General features: G+C 39.2%; 1 protein-coding gene across 1 annotated transcript; it reads right to left on the reverse strand.

Moving 5' to 3' along the window:
* Nucleotides 1-1,615: 1,615 nt before the first annotated feature.
* Nucleotides 1,616-11,544, reverse strand: LOC134287452 (uncharacterized). Its single transcript, XM_062849284.1, has 3 exons — nucleotides 10,967-11,544; nucleotides 10,721-10,866; nucleotides 1,616-1,846 (listed from the first exon to the last, which is right to left on the reverse strand). The coding sequence occupies exons 1-2, from the start codon at nucleotides 11,397-11,399 to the stop codon at nucleotides 10,856-10,858; spliced, it is 444 nt and encodes a 147-aa protein (XP_062705268.1). The 5' UTR covers nucleotides 11,400-11,544; the 3' UTR covers nucleotides 1,616-1,846; nucleotides 10,721-10,855.
* Between the last annotated feature and the right edge of the window lie 9,053 nt (nucleotides 11,545-20,597).

Genomic DNA, 20,597 nt, shown 5'->3' on the forward strand with positions numbered 1-20,597 from the left:
AGTTTCGACTTTGGGTTAGTAATAATTGATTATTCACGAGTTGAAAAGTACGCAACAAATTCAGCTTCCGTTTTGTCTGCAACAAAAAATTTCGAGATCATGTCATTATCTGTCACCAGTAGGGATAAAGACTAATCGTCGCACCTTCTTTGTTGCTTGTTTTGTGCCTCTTTTGTCTGACAATTCTCTTCACTGGTCCCGGAAGCACTCTGAAACTTCTCTAAGTGCTTTGCAGTGTTTTGAACACAGTGAAATCATTGAGCAAACCCCTCCCGAGACCCCGTAGACTGCCTTTAAACTAAACTGAAGCCTGACATTACCGTGAAGTTCCCTTAAACTCTACTGAAGCCCCATTAAACCAACTGGAGCCCTTTGAAATGCCTTTAAAACTCTCCTGGACAACTCATGAGAGCCAATTGTGCCCCCTTAGAACCACCACGACGAATGGAAATAGCTTGAAAGTCCTCTGAAGCTCTCCTGTAACCTCCTGAAATCTACTAAAACGCCTTGAAAAGCCTCAGAGTCGGACATCGTCCTGTCGATGGGCAACAACGAGCCCGAAACCGGTCGACTCAAAAAGGTAATTAAATTATATCTCCTTTTAAACGTTTTGTAAGAATAATAAGTGTTGTGTCTGTCTCGCGTCGCGTGTTATAAGTGAAGCCTCAGAACTTTTTTGGAAACCCCCTGAGAACCCCGTAGATTTCCCTTAAACCCTACAAGAGCCCGATGTCGTAAGGGTCATACGACATCTAAGTTCTCTCAGAAACGCCTTCCTAACCACCTCTGAAACCTGCAATTCTCCTGGCTGTCACCTGATACTCCCTGAAAACCCTCTCAAACCACCGGAAACGCTTTGAAATTTCACGGAAAACCTTTATAGGTTTGAGTTTTCTTAACCCTTCATTCCCCTAAAAAACTTTTCAGACTGGATTTTCAGATTGTAAGATATTTTGAGAAGAGTACCTATAGTAATAGATTGATCCACACGCCTACCCAAAACTTAAGAGAGGTTTTGATGTATGAATACAGTGAAAAGCGCATTCTCATCGAATGTTGCATTAGCTTGATGACGTTCATGTCTTTCTTGTAACAACTGCAATATCTTAAAAAGGTATGAATGCAGTTATTCGTACGCCTTCTTGTAATCGATGTTCACCATGCTATTTATTGTGTCTCTGCTTTTCAGTGGCTTAATTCACAGTGACTGCTTCTGAGATGACGTGATCGTGTTTTTTTTGCATCGCAGTGGGTTTGTATCCTCCTGGTTATTACCAACGACAACACTTTGTACGGACTCGAAAGACACGTTTTGACCAGCAAAAGTTAAGAGATACTCCTGGCAATCAACCCATTTACATTACATTAAGAGCTACCCAATAGTGAACTAGTTGATTCTAGGTTTATCAGCTAGATGGCGCTAGTGGGTCTAAGAAACTACTGCAATCTGAAGAATCAAACCACTAGAAGAACTTCGTCTTCGACAAAGTTGACAAACCATTACAAACAACCTAATTATTTACACCTGTGATAGGAACTGATAAATTAAAACACTTAATAACTCAAAACACTTTAGATACTTTTTTTCAATAGCTATTTATTCAGCAATCTTCTGACTGTGGTTCTCACACTTTATACCTCAACTGATCGGCGCCCCTATTCATAAGTTTAATCCAAGCCATTTTCGTTTTGTATTCAACTCGGTCGGCGTTGATCCTTTTGCTTTGTAATGCCAGAGCAGAGTACAGATCCCATACCAGGCCGACCAGAAACGATGCCGGGGGCTTTCGTTCCTCATCCTCTCGTACAATGGCGATTTGGCTTGATACTGTGGGCGATACCACTCCTACAATGATGATAAATGCTATTAGTTGTTGGAGTGAAAGGTGCATGATAATAACTAGTACTTTTGAAGTGTAATGAAGAAAATCATCGTTCTGAAATATATTAAACATGGGTATACGGATTTTCATCAAGGTACGCAAAGTAGAATAAATTAACTGTGGTTCTGGTACCTACTTATTCTATACATACATCCATCAATCAAGAGGGCAAAACAGCCCTATCATGCTTGGCCAGGCTACAAACCTGTGTTGATATAGTGAAGATAAATCAACAAGTACTGGGTCCTGGATAGGATCAAATGTCACCCAATAAAATACAGTTCATTCAAGTAAATCTTCATCATGCAAAGGGAGCTACAGCTGTACTTTGCAAAAGATTTGCTGAGAGCAAACTGGATATTGCACTTATCCAGGAGCCATGGACAAATAATAGTAGGATATTGGGAATTACTACAAACTCTTCAGAATTAATATATCATAAGGGGCAGCTTCCACCACGAGCTGCAATTTTAGTAAATGGAAGGGTGAATTCAATTCCAATTACAGAGTTTATCAACCGTGACATAGTTGCAATTATGGTGGAGGTACCTACAGTTCATGGAAAAACGGAAATTTGTATTGCATCGGCATACTTTCCGGGAGACGTGGACGATGTACCACCACCAGAAGTAGCAGCTTTTGTCTCATATTGTAGAAAGCATAATAAAGCTTTCATTATTGGATGTGACGCAAATGCTCATCACACTGTATGGGCTAGCACAAACATCAATAACAGAGGTGAACACCTTTTGGATTTCATTTCACAGAATGAAATTGATATATGTAACAGAGGCGATGAACCTACTTTTATAAACGCCATAAGGCAGGAAGTTCTTGACTTAACTTTGTGTAGCCCTACACTTTCTGAAAAAGTCACAAATTGGCATGTGTCAGACGAAGTTTCTTTGTCTGATCACAAGCAAATATTGTTTAAATATGAGGCTGGTCACCAACTCATAGAAACTACAAGGAATCCCAGAAAAACAAACTGGGAGCAATACTCCTCAAAACTTGTATCGGGAATGGATAATTTAAATGACATTCCAAATTCTCGTCATGGGCTTGAAGAAAGTGCTTCGACACTTTCGAGCATAATTAGACAGGCTTTTCATGACAGTTGCGCACCAAAGAAACGCTCTTCAAATAGAGATGTGCCTTGGTGGAATAACAACCTGCAAAAACTACGAAAGAAAACCCGGAAACTATTTAACCGGGCTAAAAGAACACAACAGTGGGAACAATACAAAGAGTCCCTCACAATTTATAACAGAGAAATCCGAAGGTCAAAGAGGATAAATTGGAGGCACACATGTGAAAACATTGAGAGTACTCCAATTGCAGCCAGGTTGCAAAAAGTCCTCGCTAAAGACCATTCAATTGGCCTGGGAACTCTCAAAAAAGAGAATGGCTCTTTTACAACGAGTACCAGTGAAATTTTAGAAACAATGATGAAAACGCATTTTCCGTGTTCTACGCTTGTTTCAACTCAAGACCAAGATGCATCTGTATCGCAAACTGATGACAATGAAACCAGGAGATATAGTCATGAAATTCATGATTTAACTGGGTTAGAAAGTTTCAGGAGTGATGCATGCATTATGGCCAATAAAATTATAACAGAACAAAAAGTTGAATGGGCGATAGATTCCTTTGAACCCTTCAAAGCGCCTGGTAGGGATGGAATTTTTCCTGTACTACTGCAGAAGGGTAAAGAAACCTTAACACCCATTTTAACTAAATTGTTCAGATTAAGCTTATCGTTATGCTACATCCCTAAAGCTTGGCGAGAAGTGCGTGTCACTTTTATACCAAAGGCAAGTAAGAAGGATAAATCATCACCAAAATCCTTCAGACCCATAAGTTTATCGTCCGTTATGTTAAAAATAATGGAAAAATTACTAGACGAGCATATTAAATCGTCATACTTAACAAAAAGCCCTTTAAGCAAAAATCAATTTGCATATCAAGAGGGTAAATCTTCGGTAACTGCACTTCATAAGTTGGTTACAAAACTGGAAAGATCTTTTGAAGCAAAAGAGATTTCACTTGCAGCGTTCCTTGACATTGAAGGAGCGTTCGATAACACATCCTACAGTTCAATAAGGAATGCTATGTCAAAACGTGGTTTTGACGGATGTATTGTTCATTGGATTGGAAAAATGTTATCAGAAAGAGAGATATCATCAAACCTTGGCAGCTCATTTATTAGCGTTAGAGCAGTGAAAGGGTGCCCACAAGGAGGCGTGCTATCACCTTTATTGTGGTCCTTGGTAGTTGATGATCTTCTCAAACAATTGGAAGCACAGGGCTTTGAAATAATTGGCTTCGCTGATGACATAGTCATAGTAGTCCGTGGTAAATATGACAATATTATCAGTAACAGAATGCAAACTGCCTTAAATCTAGTCTCTTCATGGTGCGATAAGGAAGGCTTAAATGTCAATCCTTCTAAAACCACGGTCGTACCGTTTACACGAAAGAGACAAATTTCAATAACTAACCTAAAATTGAAAGGAACTCTTTTGGAACTTTCAAGCACAGTCAAGTATCTCGGAATACATCTTGACAGTAAGCTAAATTGGAATTTGCATCTTGAGCAAGTGATTGGAAAAGCCACAAATGCTCTATGGATCAGCAAAAAAACTTTTGGTAAAAAATGGGGACTGAAGCCGAAAATGATCTATTGGATTTACACGGCAATTGTGAGACCCAGAGTTACATATGCGTCACTAATCTGGTGGCCTAAAACAAATGAAAAGCTAGCTCAGAAGAAGCTTGAAAAACTTCAAAGACTTGCTAGTCTTTCAATTACTGGTGCAATGCGAAGTACGCCGACTAAAGCGTTAGACACTTTACTCTTCTTACTTCCATTGCATCAATTTGTTCAATTAGAAGCTACAAAGAGTGCTTTGAAGGTTAAAAGAACTACAAACCTCTTTGAAGGTGACCTGAGAGGCCATCTAAGTATTCTAAAATCAATTAGTATCAACTCGTTAATCACAAGTAATAGTGATTGGATGAGCAGAAGGTACAATTTTGAACGCACTTTTGAAGTGATTAATCCTGGGCGATATCTGTGGACAAATGGGGGCCCAGAACTACATCCAGGATCAATCGTATTTTACACCGATGGTTCGAAACTGAACGACCAAGTTGGTGCAGGAGTAACTGGTCCAGGGATTAACGTATCAATTCCCATGGGCAAATGGCCAACTGTTTTTCAAGCTGAAATTCAGGCAATTTTAGAATGTTGTAATATTTGTTTACGCAGAAATTACAGATATTCAAAAATATGCATTATGTCTGATAGTCAAGCAGCTCTAAATGCCTTGAAATCAGCAACATGCTCTTCCAAACTTGTTTGGGAGTGTATCCAATCACTCCAACAATTAGCTTGCCGTAATCAGGTGAAGCTGTTTTGGGTTCCAGGACACTGTGGAATTGATGGAAACGAACAAGCTGATATGTTAGCAAGACTTGGTTCGTCACACCAATTCATAGGACCAGAACCGTTTTGTGGTGTGTCTGGGTGTTCTCTCAGAATGGAGTTCAAAACATGGGAACATGAAAAAATAATATCCAACTGGGAAAATACCACTTTTGCGAGGCAGTCAAAACGTTTCATAAAGCCAAACTTTTCAAACACTCGCAAAATCTTAGAGCTGTCAAAAAGAGATCTAAGTACTTTTACTGGCCTGCTAACAGGCCATTGTCCGAGCCGTTATCATATGAAGCTAATCGGAAAGCTTCAGAATGATGTATGTCGTTTTTGCGACATAGATACAGAAGACTCGGAACATTTGTTATGCCGTTGTCCGGCAATTGCTGTTAAAAGAATTAGGTTCTTCGACAAGGGGCTGATAGAACCCCTTGATGTCTGGAGAACAAATCCCAATACGGTTGTACAGTTTATCCGAGCTGTGTCACCATGTTGGGATCAAACGCACAGTCAAGGTTTGATTATTGCTAACAGTAGTAATACGTCAACTTGATATAGCTAAAACAAACTGGGGCATATGTCACAATAGATCTAATAACTGGTCGTAGTGACTTAGATACCCAACAAGGAATAAAAAAAAAAAAAAAATACATCCATCAATGAAAGCCAGGTATTTTTTTTTTTATCTTCACATGATAATGACACTGTTATTCGACATTCATAAATAAATGCCTGAAACTTGCCAAACCAATTGAAGAATAAAAGCTTAATTTTTCACCGAATCGATACACAAATTGTCCTGACATTTACCCGAGAAAAAAAAATACAACCTTCACAATCCGAAGATGCTTAAATCGCGAAAAAAAAATCACCAAACCTTGACGAAAGCTTCCCAATAATGCGATCCAATGCATCAACCGACGGTCCCGCACTCACCGTCGACACCAGGTCATAATATTTATGACCTGCTTGATGACTTTATGAACTGCTCACGTTCTCAATGATCGGACCTCATTTTCGGAAGTTTTTTTATATATTATTTTATCTGAAGTCAACATTTTTATATTTTTGCTGCAAAACTATATGACGAACGGACGGTTGTGATTGATGGCACTTCGTAATCGCTACGATCTCACTTCTATAGTGAATTGAATTCGCACCGTTTCAAACGTGACTAGACCACAGAGAACAGATGTCCAAGCTCATGAAGTGCGTTTGTGTAAATGATTGCAACGGTTGTTTTAAAATAACTGGCAATATGCGTGTAATGCGATTGTGGAATCGAGTTCAGTTCTAGGCCTACTTGCGACGGAGATAGTCGAGTGACTCCGTAGCTTGAAGGAATAGAAGCGCCCGTCTAGCGAATTGGTAGTCGTGAGTTGGAGTCTCACCGGAGAGCGTGGATTTCTTTTCATAATTTCAAATCTCAATTTGTTCATGGAGCACATGTTCTGTTGTGCACATGGATGTCAAAGTATTTTCAACAGTGTAATGTAGTAAGTAGGGACAATGGAAATTCGCAATTTCGCGGAAGCCGCGAAATCCGCGAAATTGGGTCTTGACCGTGAAATTTGAAATATCCCGCGAAATGCCGCAAAATCTGTCAAATTTGAGAAAACACCCTACAAATTTCCATTTATTTCAAACTTTTAAGCAAAAAATTAGTTGTTAACTTTGGACTGTGTAAAGTAATTTACGATTCCTTATTTACACGATAAAAATATAATGCATATAAATCTATGCTCTTATCTGATTTGTTACTTTTTCGATGAATTTATGATAACCCGTTACAAGATTCAAATGAATTTTTCATTTGGTGTTCAAAATTCAAGTTTTTCTCTACATTGGTCAAAGTCCGCGAAATTCACAATTGTAGCCCGCAAAATTTGAGAAATTTTGCCGCGAATTTCCATTGTCCCTAGTAGTAAGTTTAGAAAAAAAAACGTACGAAGGGGTTGGGGTCAAAAATTATAAACCATTAAAAACCCAAAATTAATGGAATGAGATTGTATGGCGGTTATCAAAACCACTACAAGATTAAAATGGTCATTAAAATTTTGAGGTTCAATCGAAAAACTAGGATTGAACCGAATTTCTTTTTTTTCTGATTATGTGTACCATCTTTAGCTCTAAACGTATGAGCGTTTAGAAAAATACTGTTGTGATCAGAACAGTATGACTGACCATATTCGTTTAAAAACAAAATTTAATCTTTCATTTTAGGTTTCTGCCAGTGCCGGATTTAGGCTTCGGGAGGCCCGGACAAACCCTATAAAGTTGGCCCCAAAAAATTAAGATTTTGAAGACATAAACCATAACTTGACGATATTTTTTCAATGTTATGTATTATTTGTTTTTTTTTACTGTTTTTTTTTTATTTTTGTGATTTAGGAAGAAACTATGTCAGTCTACTGTTTTGTTAGTTGAAATAATTAGTTTTCCATTTATTTTCAATTGTTTTTATGATGTTGTATAATTTTTATTCTTAATCACTTAACCTAATTTACAGCTCTTCTGTCCACTAGGGCACTACGTGAGCGTTTCCAATTGGCAGATGTACTTACAGCTTTGTACAGCGCCTAAATGTATTCTATTCGAATTGTACTATATCGAACTGGTGCCTTTGTGCTGCTTTTACCTTTCTACCCTGTCCACAGTAGAATGATGAGCACGAGGATGTTGATGTGTAGCTGCTGTTCCTTTTTTCAGTCCAATTGGGGGTCGTCCATTACGAGTTGTGGTTCGCCGATAACCATATTCCGGGTCAGTTAGAGCTACATGCTCCGAAGAGGGCCAGGTGCCAGCAGCTTTTGTGAAATGGCTAAAAGTGATAATTTCGTGTGTAATTGTGTTTAAGAGACCCCCGCTGAACGTATTCTGGAGCGCCATATAAGTTATTACATGCCCCATTCTCTCGAAATCATGAGGATTGATACGTCGCACGGCATGTTTTGGTTGCAAATCAGAAAAATTCCCTGATGACAACCGCATGGAACCTGTGCTACATGTTCCGGCCATATTAGTTGATACAGGTTCAATCCCAGCCCCGGCACTTGCAATTTTTCGTCAGTTGCTCTTCCCCCCGAGAGCAGCTGACACCTGACCCTCTTCTTAGCATATGCTCTAACGGACCCGGAAACTTGGATATCGGCTAACAGCAAGTCATAATGGACCTCCAATCGGACTGTAGAAGGAACAAGAGCCACACATCAACATCCTCGTGCTCATCATTCTACCATGGACAGGGTAGAAAAATGACAGCAGCGCAAAGACTACCAGTTCGAATTAAAATTAGTGGAATTAGAATAGAATACATTTAGGCGCTGTACAAAGTGTAAGTGCAGCCGCCAATTGGAATCGCTCACGCAGTGTTCTAGTGGACAAAAGAGCTGTAAATTAGGTTAAGTGGTTGAAGAATAAAAATAAAAAAAAATTAGTTGATACAGACTTCAGTCTATCGTTTCTGACTCAGTCATTCGAAATTTTGAAGATTGATATGTCGCACGGCATGTTTAGGTTGAAAACCAGAAGTGTCCCCGATGCGGCCCCGCGGAACCTATCACGGGGATCCGGCAGGGTCAACTTACTCAAATCTGGTTATCGCAGTTGTGTTTCACTGTAGCCAATTTGGCAACACCCTGACCCCAGCACAATTCGGAATATCCCCGGAATGGTTCCGGATATTGCATGGTCGCTTGAGTATAATAAACTAGCACCAATTTATGATCGATTGAGGGCGACTTAAAAAATAGGATAAAAATTGACAAAATATCAGTATTTTGACAATGAATTGTAGGGGGTCGGGTATGTGAAGGTTAATGAAACTCTAAAACAGTCCTCATAGGAACTGAAGAAATAGACTTAAAGAAATCAAATTGAAAAACCTAATGAGAAAAAACCTTTTTCCAGTGGGTTTTCGGAAGAAAAACGTTATCAACAAAACTGTTTAGAATAGCATTCTCCACAACTCTAGTCAGGACACCAACCTTGTATTTTGAAAATTTAGAAAAATATTGATTTTCTATCTCACTTTTAGGGGTATTTATCATTTTTACTAATAATTCTCCAGTTAGTGGTTAAGGCTAAGGATCGCCAATCCGGAGACGGCGGGTTCGATTCCCATTCCGGTCGGGAAAATTTTCTCGACTCCCTGGGCATAGTGCATCATTGTACTTTTGTCTCACAATATGCAAATTCAAGCAATAGCAGGCAAAGAAAGCCCTTCAATTAATAACTGTGGAAATTCTCAAAGAACACTAAGTTGAAGCGAGGCAGGTCAAGTCTCAGTGGGGACGTAGAGCCAGAAAGAAGAAGAAGAAGAACTAATAATTCATAAAAAATACGTTTTTTAGTGGAAAACTTCTTCGAAGATGCCATGATGCTAAGCGGCATGGTTAAAACAGTAACCGTGCAATAGAGTAGTTGGATTTTTGGTGTTCAACATAATAAATCTTGAAAACATCATTCCGTAAAAGTACCGCTTTTTGAAAACGGCTAATCGAATCTTCGTTAAGTTTTAAAGTGTAGCTGCACAACCCAAGTATCAGTAGGTCGGCTCTAGAGTAGGCCGTCCCTTATTTTGCAAAAATTGGAAATGTTATAAGTTCGTTAGTGGAAAATTATCGTTTTGACTAAGAAATGATCGTGTCAAAATTTGAAGTACATATCTCATGGCCAATTGGTCCCTCAAGGGGCCTAAAGTTGTCAAAAATTGTATGGGACCAAAAAAGCATGAAATTTTTTTTCGACGGTAAAATACGCTTTTCTACTATAATCGGTGATTTTAGGACCCTAAAGGGCCAAAAATGTGCTTAGATTTGCGATAACTCTACTCGTTTTTGAGTTATTGAACAAAATAGGGTAAGTTTCCTTCGGAATCTAAAAAAGAGGTCAAAAATGCTAATTTTTCAGTCGTTTTTTGTCAATATCTTGGAAACGAGTAGATATATCGCAAATCTAAGCACATTTTTGGCCCTAAAGGGTCCTAAAATAACCGGTTTTAGTGGAATAGCGTATTTTTTTTGTCGATAAAAATTTCATGTTTTTTTGGTCCCATACATTTTTTGACAACTTTAGGCCCCTTGAGGGACCACTTAGCCTTGAGATACGGACTTCAAATTTTGACACGATCATTTTTTAGCTCAAACGATCATTTTCCACTAACGAACTTATAACATTTCTAAATTTTGCAAAATAAGGGACGGCCTACTCTAGAGGCACGTTCTCCTCCATTTGGGAAATTTGTGCCTAAACTGCATATTTTGCTTGATTATATAGGTATTAGAAAACAATAATAAACATGATTAATATCAGACTACATATATTTACCAAATTGAAACTATGAATATGAACAAAAAAAGGAAGATTAACCTGACCGATACAAGTTGAATTTTCTTACCTTATGATATGTGATTTAAAGTTCTGAGCTTAAAAGTGCGTTGGGCTATGACAAGAATTCGATTGTTTCCAGAAGATAAACGAGCAGGCCAATATTTATTTCACGAAGGAATTGCTTAGCATCTCGACTGAAAGTTCAACAGGATCCTGGAATGAATCAACATTTTCCAATTAGATTACTGTTTAAAAAGCATTTATTTGTCAAATCCTTAAGTATATTTAAAATAATTCAACTTCTTTGACCTACCACTGCCAGCACGACCGTACCGATAATAGCTGGACATTCGCGGTTTCGCCGAACCCACAGCCATCCGATCCTCCGCTCCTCCAAATTGGTTCCTAATGTGCTTGCCAATCGCGGTACCAATCAACCGAATCAAATGGGGCCGAATTGCAGACCATAGCGGGTACGCCACTGTTGATAGTAGTTGCCGTTGTGTACGGCGGCCCTTGTTCGATGGGGACATCAGCAAGAGATCCAAATCCTGCTTCTCCAGCGGCAGTTCGTCGGACGTTGCTGCTGGCTCGTCCGATCGTAATTTCAGCTTCCGTTGCTCCTCCACTGGCGAAGTTGATGCTTCTTCGATGGTTGATGAGTCGTCCTCTTCAATCGGGGCACAGTTGCACGAGTACCACAAAAAGACTACACTGACAAGGATCAAGTACGGTAAGAACTTCATGGTGATTGTCAAATGCTAGGATAGTCAGATGGTGTTGCTTTCTCTGTACTTGCTAGTGAGAATGATTCCCGATCTTCCGAACGAAGTGGTTTTATCTCAATGTAGGTACATTTCTCCTAAAAGATTTGATTCCTTTACAGCGGCAGGGCAGGAAAAAATGTGGGTACCATTGAGGAGGTAGCTAAAAGTAACTATAACCCTGCCTGATGGTTGAAAGGAAAACCCCAGATAAAGCCTTTTGAATTTTAGTGACAGTATGGGATAGACCCATTGACAGAAATTTTAATTGAGCGGGATTTCACAAAAATCACCATTCACCAAATCATCGTTATCATTGACAAAAATCATCGTTATCATTGAAAGAGTGTTCGCACCTGCGCACACTCTGAAATCGTAAAATGTTCTTATGAGAAATTGAGGTGTGACAAAGAAGGGCTTTACCATGTTATTGGATTTGTACTGTAACATGATTTCGAACTGAAAGTTACTTCGAAAAAGCTTCGATGAGGACTAGGAACCCGAGCAGAAGGGAATTCCTTGCAAAGAGCGACCTGTGCTTTGATACCGGATATTGTTATCGTTCTGTTATTGTACGAAAAGTTGTGGGACCATTACAATTCAGGTTCAGTTAATAATCTATCGCTCAATTGACACTATTTCAACCAGGGGAACATGTTCCACGAAACACAGCGTCGTGCAACTTCCCAACAGAAGGCGCTAGTGTGAAACGTCAAAATGTGAAGAAGAACGACGGTTATGAAGGCCAGATGGATCGTGGTTGATGGAAGTTTTGTCAGTGTTACGTCTGTTTGTCTGTGTTAATATCTTGATACAACAACTGTTCAAAATGGACACCAAAAACTGTGAAAAGTAATGGCGCGAAATCTCGCTCTCAGGGTAATGGTTCGTGTGCAACCGAATCGAAGAACCACCACGAGGGCTCGACACGAAGATCAATGATAACGGCACGATCACGCGGACATAAGCAGGATCGTGAAAACTGGTACCTATAGATAGACTAACCCTTGTAAGCCTGACCAAACGAACTGAAAACTTTGCCATTCAGCAGATGTAGACAGCAAACACGTGTTCACAGTTGATGATCGAAATTTTACCAATTTAATTTTTCTTGGCGGGGGGAAAATATACATACAGTCAGGTCTTTTTTATGCGGTTGGCCGACCGCGTATCTAAATGAAAACTCCATTATTTTTCTTTTTTCATCGTTTTATGTTTGCATGATCCGTTGTGAAATGGTGGGACTTTTTCACGCGATTTTTTTATGGATTTTGAACTGAGTTCACGAATATGCGCGGTACTTGGGGGATACGTATACAAAACTGACAAAACTGACAACTGATATGTAGGGTCTGGGACCTGTTCTGGGCACTAGTTGCTATAACTCAGTTAATTTCAAACCGATTGACTAGAATTTTGGAACATGGCTACGTATCTGATAGTGTTACAAAAATGAAGTCAATAGGTTTAAAATTGACTGAGTTATAGCAGTAAGTGCCCAAAATAGGCCCCTCTGCCCAAATGGTCGCAGACCCTACCAATATTTATTTGCTTTAAACATCACATGAGCCGGGGCCCGTGGCGTAGTGGCTGCACGTTCACTTCATAAGTGGATAGTCATGGGTTCGATCCCAGCCCCGACACGTGCAATTTTTCGTCAGTTGCTCTTCCTCGAAGTATTTCTGCAAAAATTCTTGGAGAAATTCTTAGAGACGTTCTAAGAGGAACTTGTAAGAATTCATGGCAAAATCACTGAAAGAATTCAGTAGGTATTCCTGGAAGCTAGATAATCATCGAGAGAAATTCCTGGAGGTACACTAAAAGGAATTCCTTGGAGGAAAATTCATATAGACAACACTGGGACAATCTCAAAAAGAATTTCTGGAGGATTCCTTAGCGATATTCGTGGAGCAATACCAACAGGGAATTCTAGAGGAATTTCTAGAAGACTTTATGAATGAGTCGAAGCTAGAAATTATGTATATTAACAATCCTGGATAAGTCATATTGCACTGTGATTCCTGCAGAGATTTATTCAAGGATTCTTCCAGGAAACCCTTTTGGGTACCTCATGTTGAAATTCATATTCTATTTCAGATTGGGCGTTATGTCAAGAAAAAAGAGTAAGCAGTGATTTCTTGCGTTTATTTCTATTTTAATTTTTAGTATTTAATTTCGTTAGTTTTGAAATTTATTTTTTGTGGCTTGTGCTCAGCAAGCCTGTTATTCAGGTTATTCATGTTATTCAGGTTTTCCGCTCAAAATTAGACGGGCTTGGTGGTCTAGTGGCTATCGCTTCTAATTCGTATGCAGAAGGTCCTGGGTCCGCGTCCGTACACACTTTTTTTGTATCTTTCTATAAACTTTCTCTCTTCTCTCTATATAAACAACTCATGTATATTCACATCTTCATAGTCATCGCTAGAGCAGAAAATGGGGTTGAAAAATCCGGTATCCTTCCTTCCTACGAATTATGCAATCATGCGGCACAGCTAGGCATTATATTCAGAGTAATAAACACACTAAACTTCCACCTTACGCCCTGCGTCCACGCACCAATGTGTGAACCCTCTGCCAACTATATCCAACCAACACTCCGACATCCGCATGAATTTGTACAGACGCAGAGGTATATTCGGTCTGCTGTGGATACAAACGATTGTAATCATCACTTCCTTCCTCTTCCCTGACGTGCAGGGTGCCATTGTCGCCTAAAATTGAAAGACCACGAACACTTACACATTGAAGATGCCTGCTAGTACCCGGCAGCTATCTCATTGGTTCCTTGTGTGAGTGTAGCTGATCTGGCGATACTGGAGTAGCATCCACGGGCGGTCAATCAAGCTCAAGCTCAATACCAAGAGAAAAAAAATACAAAAGAAATCGAGAGAAAAATCAAAGAAAGAATCTCAGAAGGGATTCCAGAAAAAAATCCTAAAGGTACCCTAAGAATAATCTCTGAATGCACTTCAGGAGGAATTTCTATAGAAAACCTGCGAGAAATCATTGAAACATTCTTAGGAGGACTCAAGGAGAAATTCTTGGAGAAATCCAGCAACCAGAGTAACACACTTGTCACAGAAGAGTCCCGGCGACACAGCCCAAGTAACAATTATACTTTTGTGGCAATCCTGAAGTAATTTCTAAGATAGAATAATAAAGCTTAGCAATAAAGCTCTTTGTTCTGCAAATCTGAGATAAAATAGGCATAAAACATCCATAACACTAATCTGGCCCACTCTTCAGGAGATCTTCAAAGCTGCTTTTGAAGACTTCTTTGAAACTAGTTGTATTTATGTACTCGCACTGATGATTGATTATAAGAACTTCATGAAACTTTAACAAGAATAGCATGTTGATCTTTTAGCTGTCTTTCTCAAAAGTGTCAACAGTGCATAATAAATGAAATCTTTTACCTTAGCATTATGCAGATGCAAACAAGTTTTGTTTCATGAATGAAATGTTAATTGAACTGCAAATTAATTTTCATCAAATTGAAATGACTGAAGCATTAAAATTGCCTGACAGATCCATTGATGACAGGGAATCAAAATTTTCCGTGCCATACCCACTTTTTCGTTGATATGCCGCCCAAAACATACGAAAATAACAAAGCGCCCCAAAAATAATATCAATCATTAATATACGAAGACATAAATTTCCTATAAAAACAAGGTCGGCCATTTGGCCGAATGCCGTTTGGCCGAATGCCGTTTGGCCGAATGCCGTTTGGCCGAACGCCATTTGGCCGAATGCCATCTGGCCGAAAGGGTCGTTTGGCCGAATGCCGTTTGGCCGAATCGTTATCAAAATAATTCAGAAGATGTTTTTGACATTCTAACTGCCAATATGATCATCAGAAATATTTCCTTCTTTTAATCATAGGCTATTCTTTCTAGTTTTGACATTCAGGGATTAGTTGGCGTTGAAACTGCCTATATTTTATCAAAGATTTTTCCTTCTTTGGCTCATAGGCTGTTCTTTCAAGTTCAAGTGAGGCTGGGAACAGTGGTATGGTCACTTAACTTCATCATTCATTTTTCGGCCAAACGGCATTCGGCCAAACGGTGTTCGGCCAAATGACCCGGAACCTAAAAACAAAAGGCTACGCCACTTTTTCAATTCTGTCTAGACATGGCTGCCGTTCCAAGCGAACAAAACTCTTGCAGCCGCCATCAATTGTTATTACTTTTAATCCAAAGCCCCTCAAAACAATGATGGAACCAACTCACCTTGCATGAAAGTTACAGCCTTTATTGAAGATTGTTTTTACTAGTTATGATCTTAAGGCAGATTTGTTCGTCTTAAATGAAACTTTTTCGTTTTATTCAAGAGTAACAGCCTTTGACAATTGTTTGTTTACGTTTTCGATGCTAGAAAGTTTTCTCTGTACATTTCGCGGTGTTTCGCGTCAAGATGTGCCAATTCTATTTTGTTTCCCTGTATTTTTGCAATTAATAATGAAGTGCAACTTACTAAAATTACGCTATTTGGCATGAGCTTCAGCAGAGTCACAGTAAGTACCCATTTCATTTTCGATTCGCACAGCTGTGGCCTGTGTGAGGAACTGGTTGAAGGCAGGACGACAGCAGCCAACTACTCGCATTTTTGATTGGCCGTAAAATCATTATTTCGTTGAAAAGATTACTTTTTAGCACAAGAATGGCTAAATTATCAGTGAGCAAAAATGTTTATCTGTTTATATTTGCATGAGAACGCGGTTTTTCAACCAATTTGTTACATTCATTATTTGGATTGAAAAATAGTTCGTTGTATTATTGTTATTTCGCATAGTTCTTGTTGCAGAGTAATGGCTCTACCTCAAAAATAGAAGGCTTCAAAAAGTTTTTAAAGGAGGATTAGTCAGATAAAATGCGCTTGAATAAACGAAGCATAAACTTTTAATAAAATATGTTGATGTTATGTGTTGAAAATAACTTCAAATACGCCTTAAAACTTATTATAAGATTTAATGCTCTTGTACATTCAGTTGTTTTATGCGCGAATTTTAAAATTAACTTGAAGATAACTTGAAAACCGCAAACGAACGAAGATTGTTTTCTCTTGATAAAAACAACTACAAATGTTCCATGGATTGGTCATGCTGTGATAAAGCTTCCATAAAAATAATCAAATCTAAAAGGAATTGAAATTGTTACTTGGGAGGTTTATGTTGCGCAGAAGTTACTGTGACTTACTTCTAGCAAGTATGTTTTTATTTCCCAGGTAACCACTAAGCATTTGAATAAGCCGTACAGCAGCCCGTATAATGCATTCGAACTGCTTGCTGCCCTACCTAAGCAGTTCGAATGCATAACTGCCTTCAAATAGCATAAGCTGTGCTACGCAAAAGCTTTTGGTTGTTAATTAGCATTTCAACTGCTTGAGGGGTTTTGCCAAGAGCAAAGAGGATGGGTGATATGTTATGCATTTCACAGCACATGTTGTCTTTCTCTAACAGGGCCAACGCTTCTGTTTACAAAGTTGTGCATCACATTTGCTTCTTCTTTTTCCCTCACTCATTCATCAGCTCAGAAGCAAACATTATTGCTGGTTTGGATTGGGAACTTGGCCATCAGAAAATTACTAATTCCCATTTCGTCAGAAAATGTGTCCCGGAATAGGTAGATGCTTTGGCGGATCATAGGATTATTCAAAAGAGGAATGCTCAACACACAATGAAAAACCTCTTTGAAAACAAGTTTTGTGAATTGACTCTGCTGCTGATGCTGCTGCTGACGGTTCAAGATGCTACAGCTGTTCCCATGGCGTGCGTTAATTTTATCCCCAATATAAAGAATGCTCGGAAAACCATTCTTTATATTGGGGATCAAATCAACGCACGCCATCGGAACAGCTGTAGCATCGTGGATCAGCAGCAGCAGCAGATTGATAAGTTAATATGATTGAGTAATCTTCGGATCGTAAGTTCAAACCCAAATCACTACTAGAACATGCAAAAAAATAACACCTAGCACCAGCTGGCGTCGGAGTGTTGTGGAAGGGCGAGGAAGCGGAGAAGCAGGCTGAGAGAGCGAGAAGCAGAAGCAAATCTATTTTCATTTTGTTTTGCTCGATGAGGCGTTACGCTTCTTTGACATTTTCTCACGACGTTCCTGAAGGTGTAGCACTAAGACAGCCCGTTATTTTGCCAAAACCTGCAGTGAGGTAGCACTATAGGCGTATATACGGCTAATTCGCATTAAACGCCTTGTCGTAAAGGCAACTATAATGCTGAAGGAGTGCTATTTTAAATGCTTACTGGTTACTTGGGTTGTTACACGCAAATAAAACCGTTCCGGATATTGTCAACAATCCGTCACGAATTTCGGAACAGGCACGAATTCGCTTTACGAATATACACCATGAATTAATATCACGGAATCGGGAACTATGTTCCCCAAAATATTCGTAACGCCTGCTGGACTGAGCATTGGTGCCAGGAGACGGAAATTGTGTTCACAGATATGAGAACATTGTTCATTCTAGGTTCTCGTGAACGTGATCAAAATCATGGAAACGGGATCCACAGTTCATGGTCCGCTCTCAGTAAATTTGTTTGACAGTCATTTTTTTGAACTTATACTGATCATTCACTTATTACACAATTAGCAGAGCATTGACACGAACAAATGATACTTGATATACGGTAAAATGCATCCATTCCACTAGCGTAGTACTTTTTGAGAATTAATTACCGTGACCATAAAATCTCCGAAGTTTGAAAACCAACAGCACAATGTTCCGCTTTGTTACATGTTTTGCGACGGTGGCTTACCTGCAGCAGCTGCTGATGTTTTAGGAACAAGAACTAAATTAATACAAAGCTAGGAAAATAAATAAAGGCACTTCTAAAATAAATGAATAAATAATTCACTGCATTTGCCTCACTTTGATTGCAACTTTGTGACTTCCGTACCAACTGCCGTGGGTTTGTTTTTACTCAAGCGCTTGCAAGAATGACAGCGCGCATGAACGGAGATCTCATTATCTGGAACAAAATCACAAAAATGGTAACACCCGTTCTCGATACCGTGATTTCTGTTATTATTTTTGGAGGCGTTACTAAACGACGATGCGGTTTGGCAGGCGTGAACTATGTTCTTATATTTGAGTGCATATTCATAAAAGCTAGATGCTTGCGTTCACGATTACTAGAATTAAATCACGCATTTAGTAAAGGTAGGCGTTCTCCTTTTCACGATATTGAGAACGGATTTTTATGCGTGTAGAAGTAAGTCACAGTGTTCTCTGCGCAACAAAAACCTGTGCCGTCGTGACTCTTCTGTGACAAGTGTGTTACTTGGGAAGGAATGCTTGATGGAAGTCCGGAGGAAATATCTAAAAGCATCTTGGAAGAATATCCAGAAAGAACCCTTAACCTTCCAGGACGCGCGCCATCAAGCAACCGAAACTGCATCGCGCTCGCGCTGTATACGAAGAGCGAGGTTTTTTAGTAGTGTTGTACTTTTTACAACAGCGCGCGCGCTGAAGAGTTAAAAAATCTCTGTTGCAATCTCAGGAATAACCCGAGAAAGATTCCCAGAAAAAAAACCCAATAGAATCCCGGGAAAAATCCAGAAAAAAATTAGAGAAATCCTTGACAAATTCCTAGACAACGACGTAGCCAGCTTTTGCTTTTATCTTGCTTACTCTGCTAAGCAAACACGAGAAAGAGGAGGATGAAGACAGGGGCCATTCACCCTTGGTGTCATCCCGCTCTTTCTCTTCTTTGTTTAGGAGAGTGATCTTTAAAAAAGAAAAAGCTGGCTACGCCGTTGATCCTGGAGGAATCTTTGAAACTTTTGGGGTGGAAATCCCTAGACAGGAGATATTTATAAAGAAATTTCGTGAGACATCAATATAAGAATTTTAAATGTTTCAAGAGAGGAATTCTTGGAGACATCCTTTGAAGAATACTTCAAGGGAATTCCGTGAGCCTTTTTGAAATTTTGTAAATTTCATAAAACCGTAGAACTCGATTTCTAGGTAAAATATGAAAACAGTTCTACTTATAAATTGTCGAAGCAACAGTCTCGAAATCATCACGTTATTATGCACATAAATTGTAGTCGTTGATAGAAGTTCGCAACTTTCGTATCATTTTAAAAACTAGTGTTATATGGCATGTGTAGTACTTTTCCGAAGTCGGAAAGAAGCAGCTGCGATCCAAGTTGGGGTTCATTCAAATATTACGTAACGCTAAGGGGGCAGCGAGGGGGTCCAGCGTTGCGTTACGCTTCATACAAAATTTCAAAATTTCCCATACAAAAGTTGTTACGTGGGGGAGGGAGGGGGTCTAATATTGACAAATGTTGCGTTACGTAATATTTGAATGAACCCTTGCATGGCGTTGAATTTTTGATGCGGTCCTATCTAAAATAAAGTATGTTGTACCAAACTAATGGTATAGTATTATGCTAGATGCTGAGATTCATAAGCATCAACTCGAGCATTTTTATTAAAAACAAATATTACACTTGATTTCAGTGCTGTACCAAGCAAAACATTTCATTTGTACCTATTCATCATTTAATTTAAACTATCTATCACGATGAATGATCATGCGAGCTGTTGGTAAATGTTTGCATCGTAATCGAATTTCATGATCCCATTAGTAGACGGACGTGGAACATGTGCTAATACGCATGATCCAATTACTACCACCTAGTATATTTTTCTTGTCGGTATTCTAACAGGGATAAAACCTGCTTCTCGGCTTTGAGCTAAATTACGTTGTACTTTTTAATTCTGAAGGAAACACGTTTGTATACTTTCATCGTGTGGTACAAAGATGCTTGATGTTCCCAGAAGGAAAGGGTATTTCTTTCAATGAACGGAACCTAGGCAGTGTAGAGAATCGAACCCAGACACCACAGCATTGCAGTTGCACGTTATTCATCCGAGACAAGACAGACCTCATATAATGCGATTAATATATAGAACTGAGCATCATCAGCATCTTCTATAAAATTTATATCCAGCAATTCAATGTCGCATCGAAATTCTACCCTCTGGTGTTGGCTGGTTTCGAAAAAATCTTCTTCCTGTGTTGTCTGCGCCGACAGTGAGAGATCACATAGAGGTATCGAAAATTTAAAACTTCTAACTGGCGGAGACGCCAAATTGGAATACGAAATTAGCCGATTGAGGTGGTATATAAAAGATTTCCTGCCTTCC

Source organism: Aedes albopictus, chromosome 2, assembly GCF_035046485.1.
Source record: "Aedes albopictus strain Foshan chromosome 2, AalbF5, whole genome shotgun sequence".
NCBI lineage: Eukaryota > Metazoa > Arthropoda > Insecta > Diptera > Culicidae > Aedes > Aedes albopictus.

Bases quoted from the DNA above. Each gene is read 5' to 3' on its own strand.
- LOC134287452 (XM_062849284.1), bottom strand. From the start codon at position 11,399: ATGAAGTTCTTACCGTACTTGATCCTTGTCAGTGTAGTCTTTTTGTGG.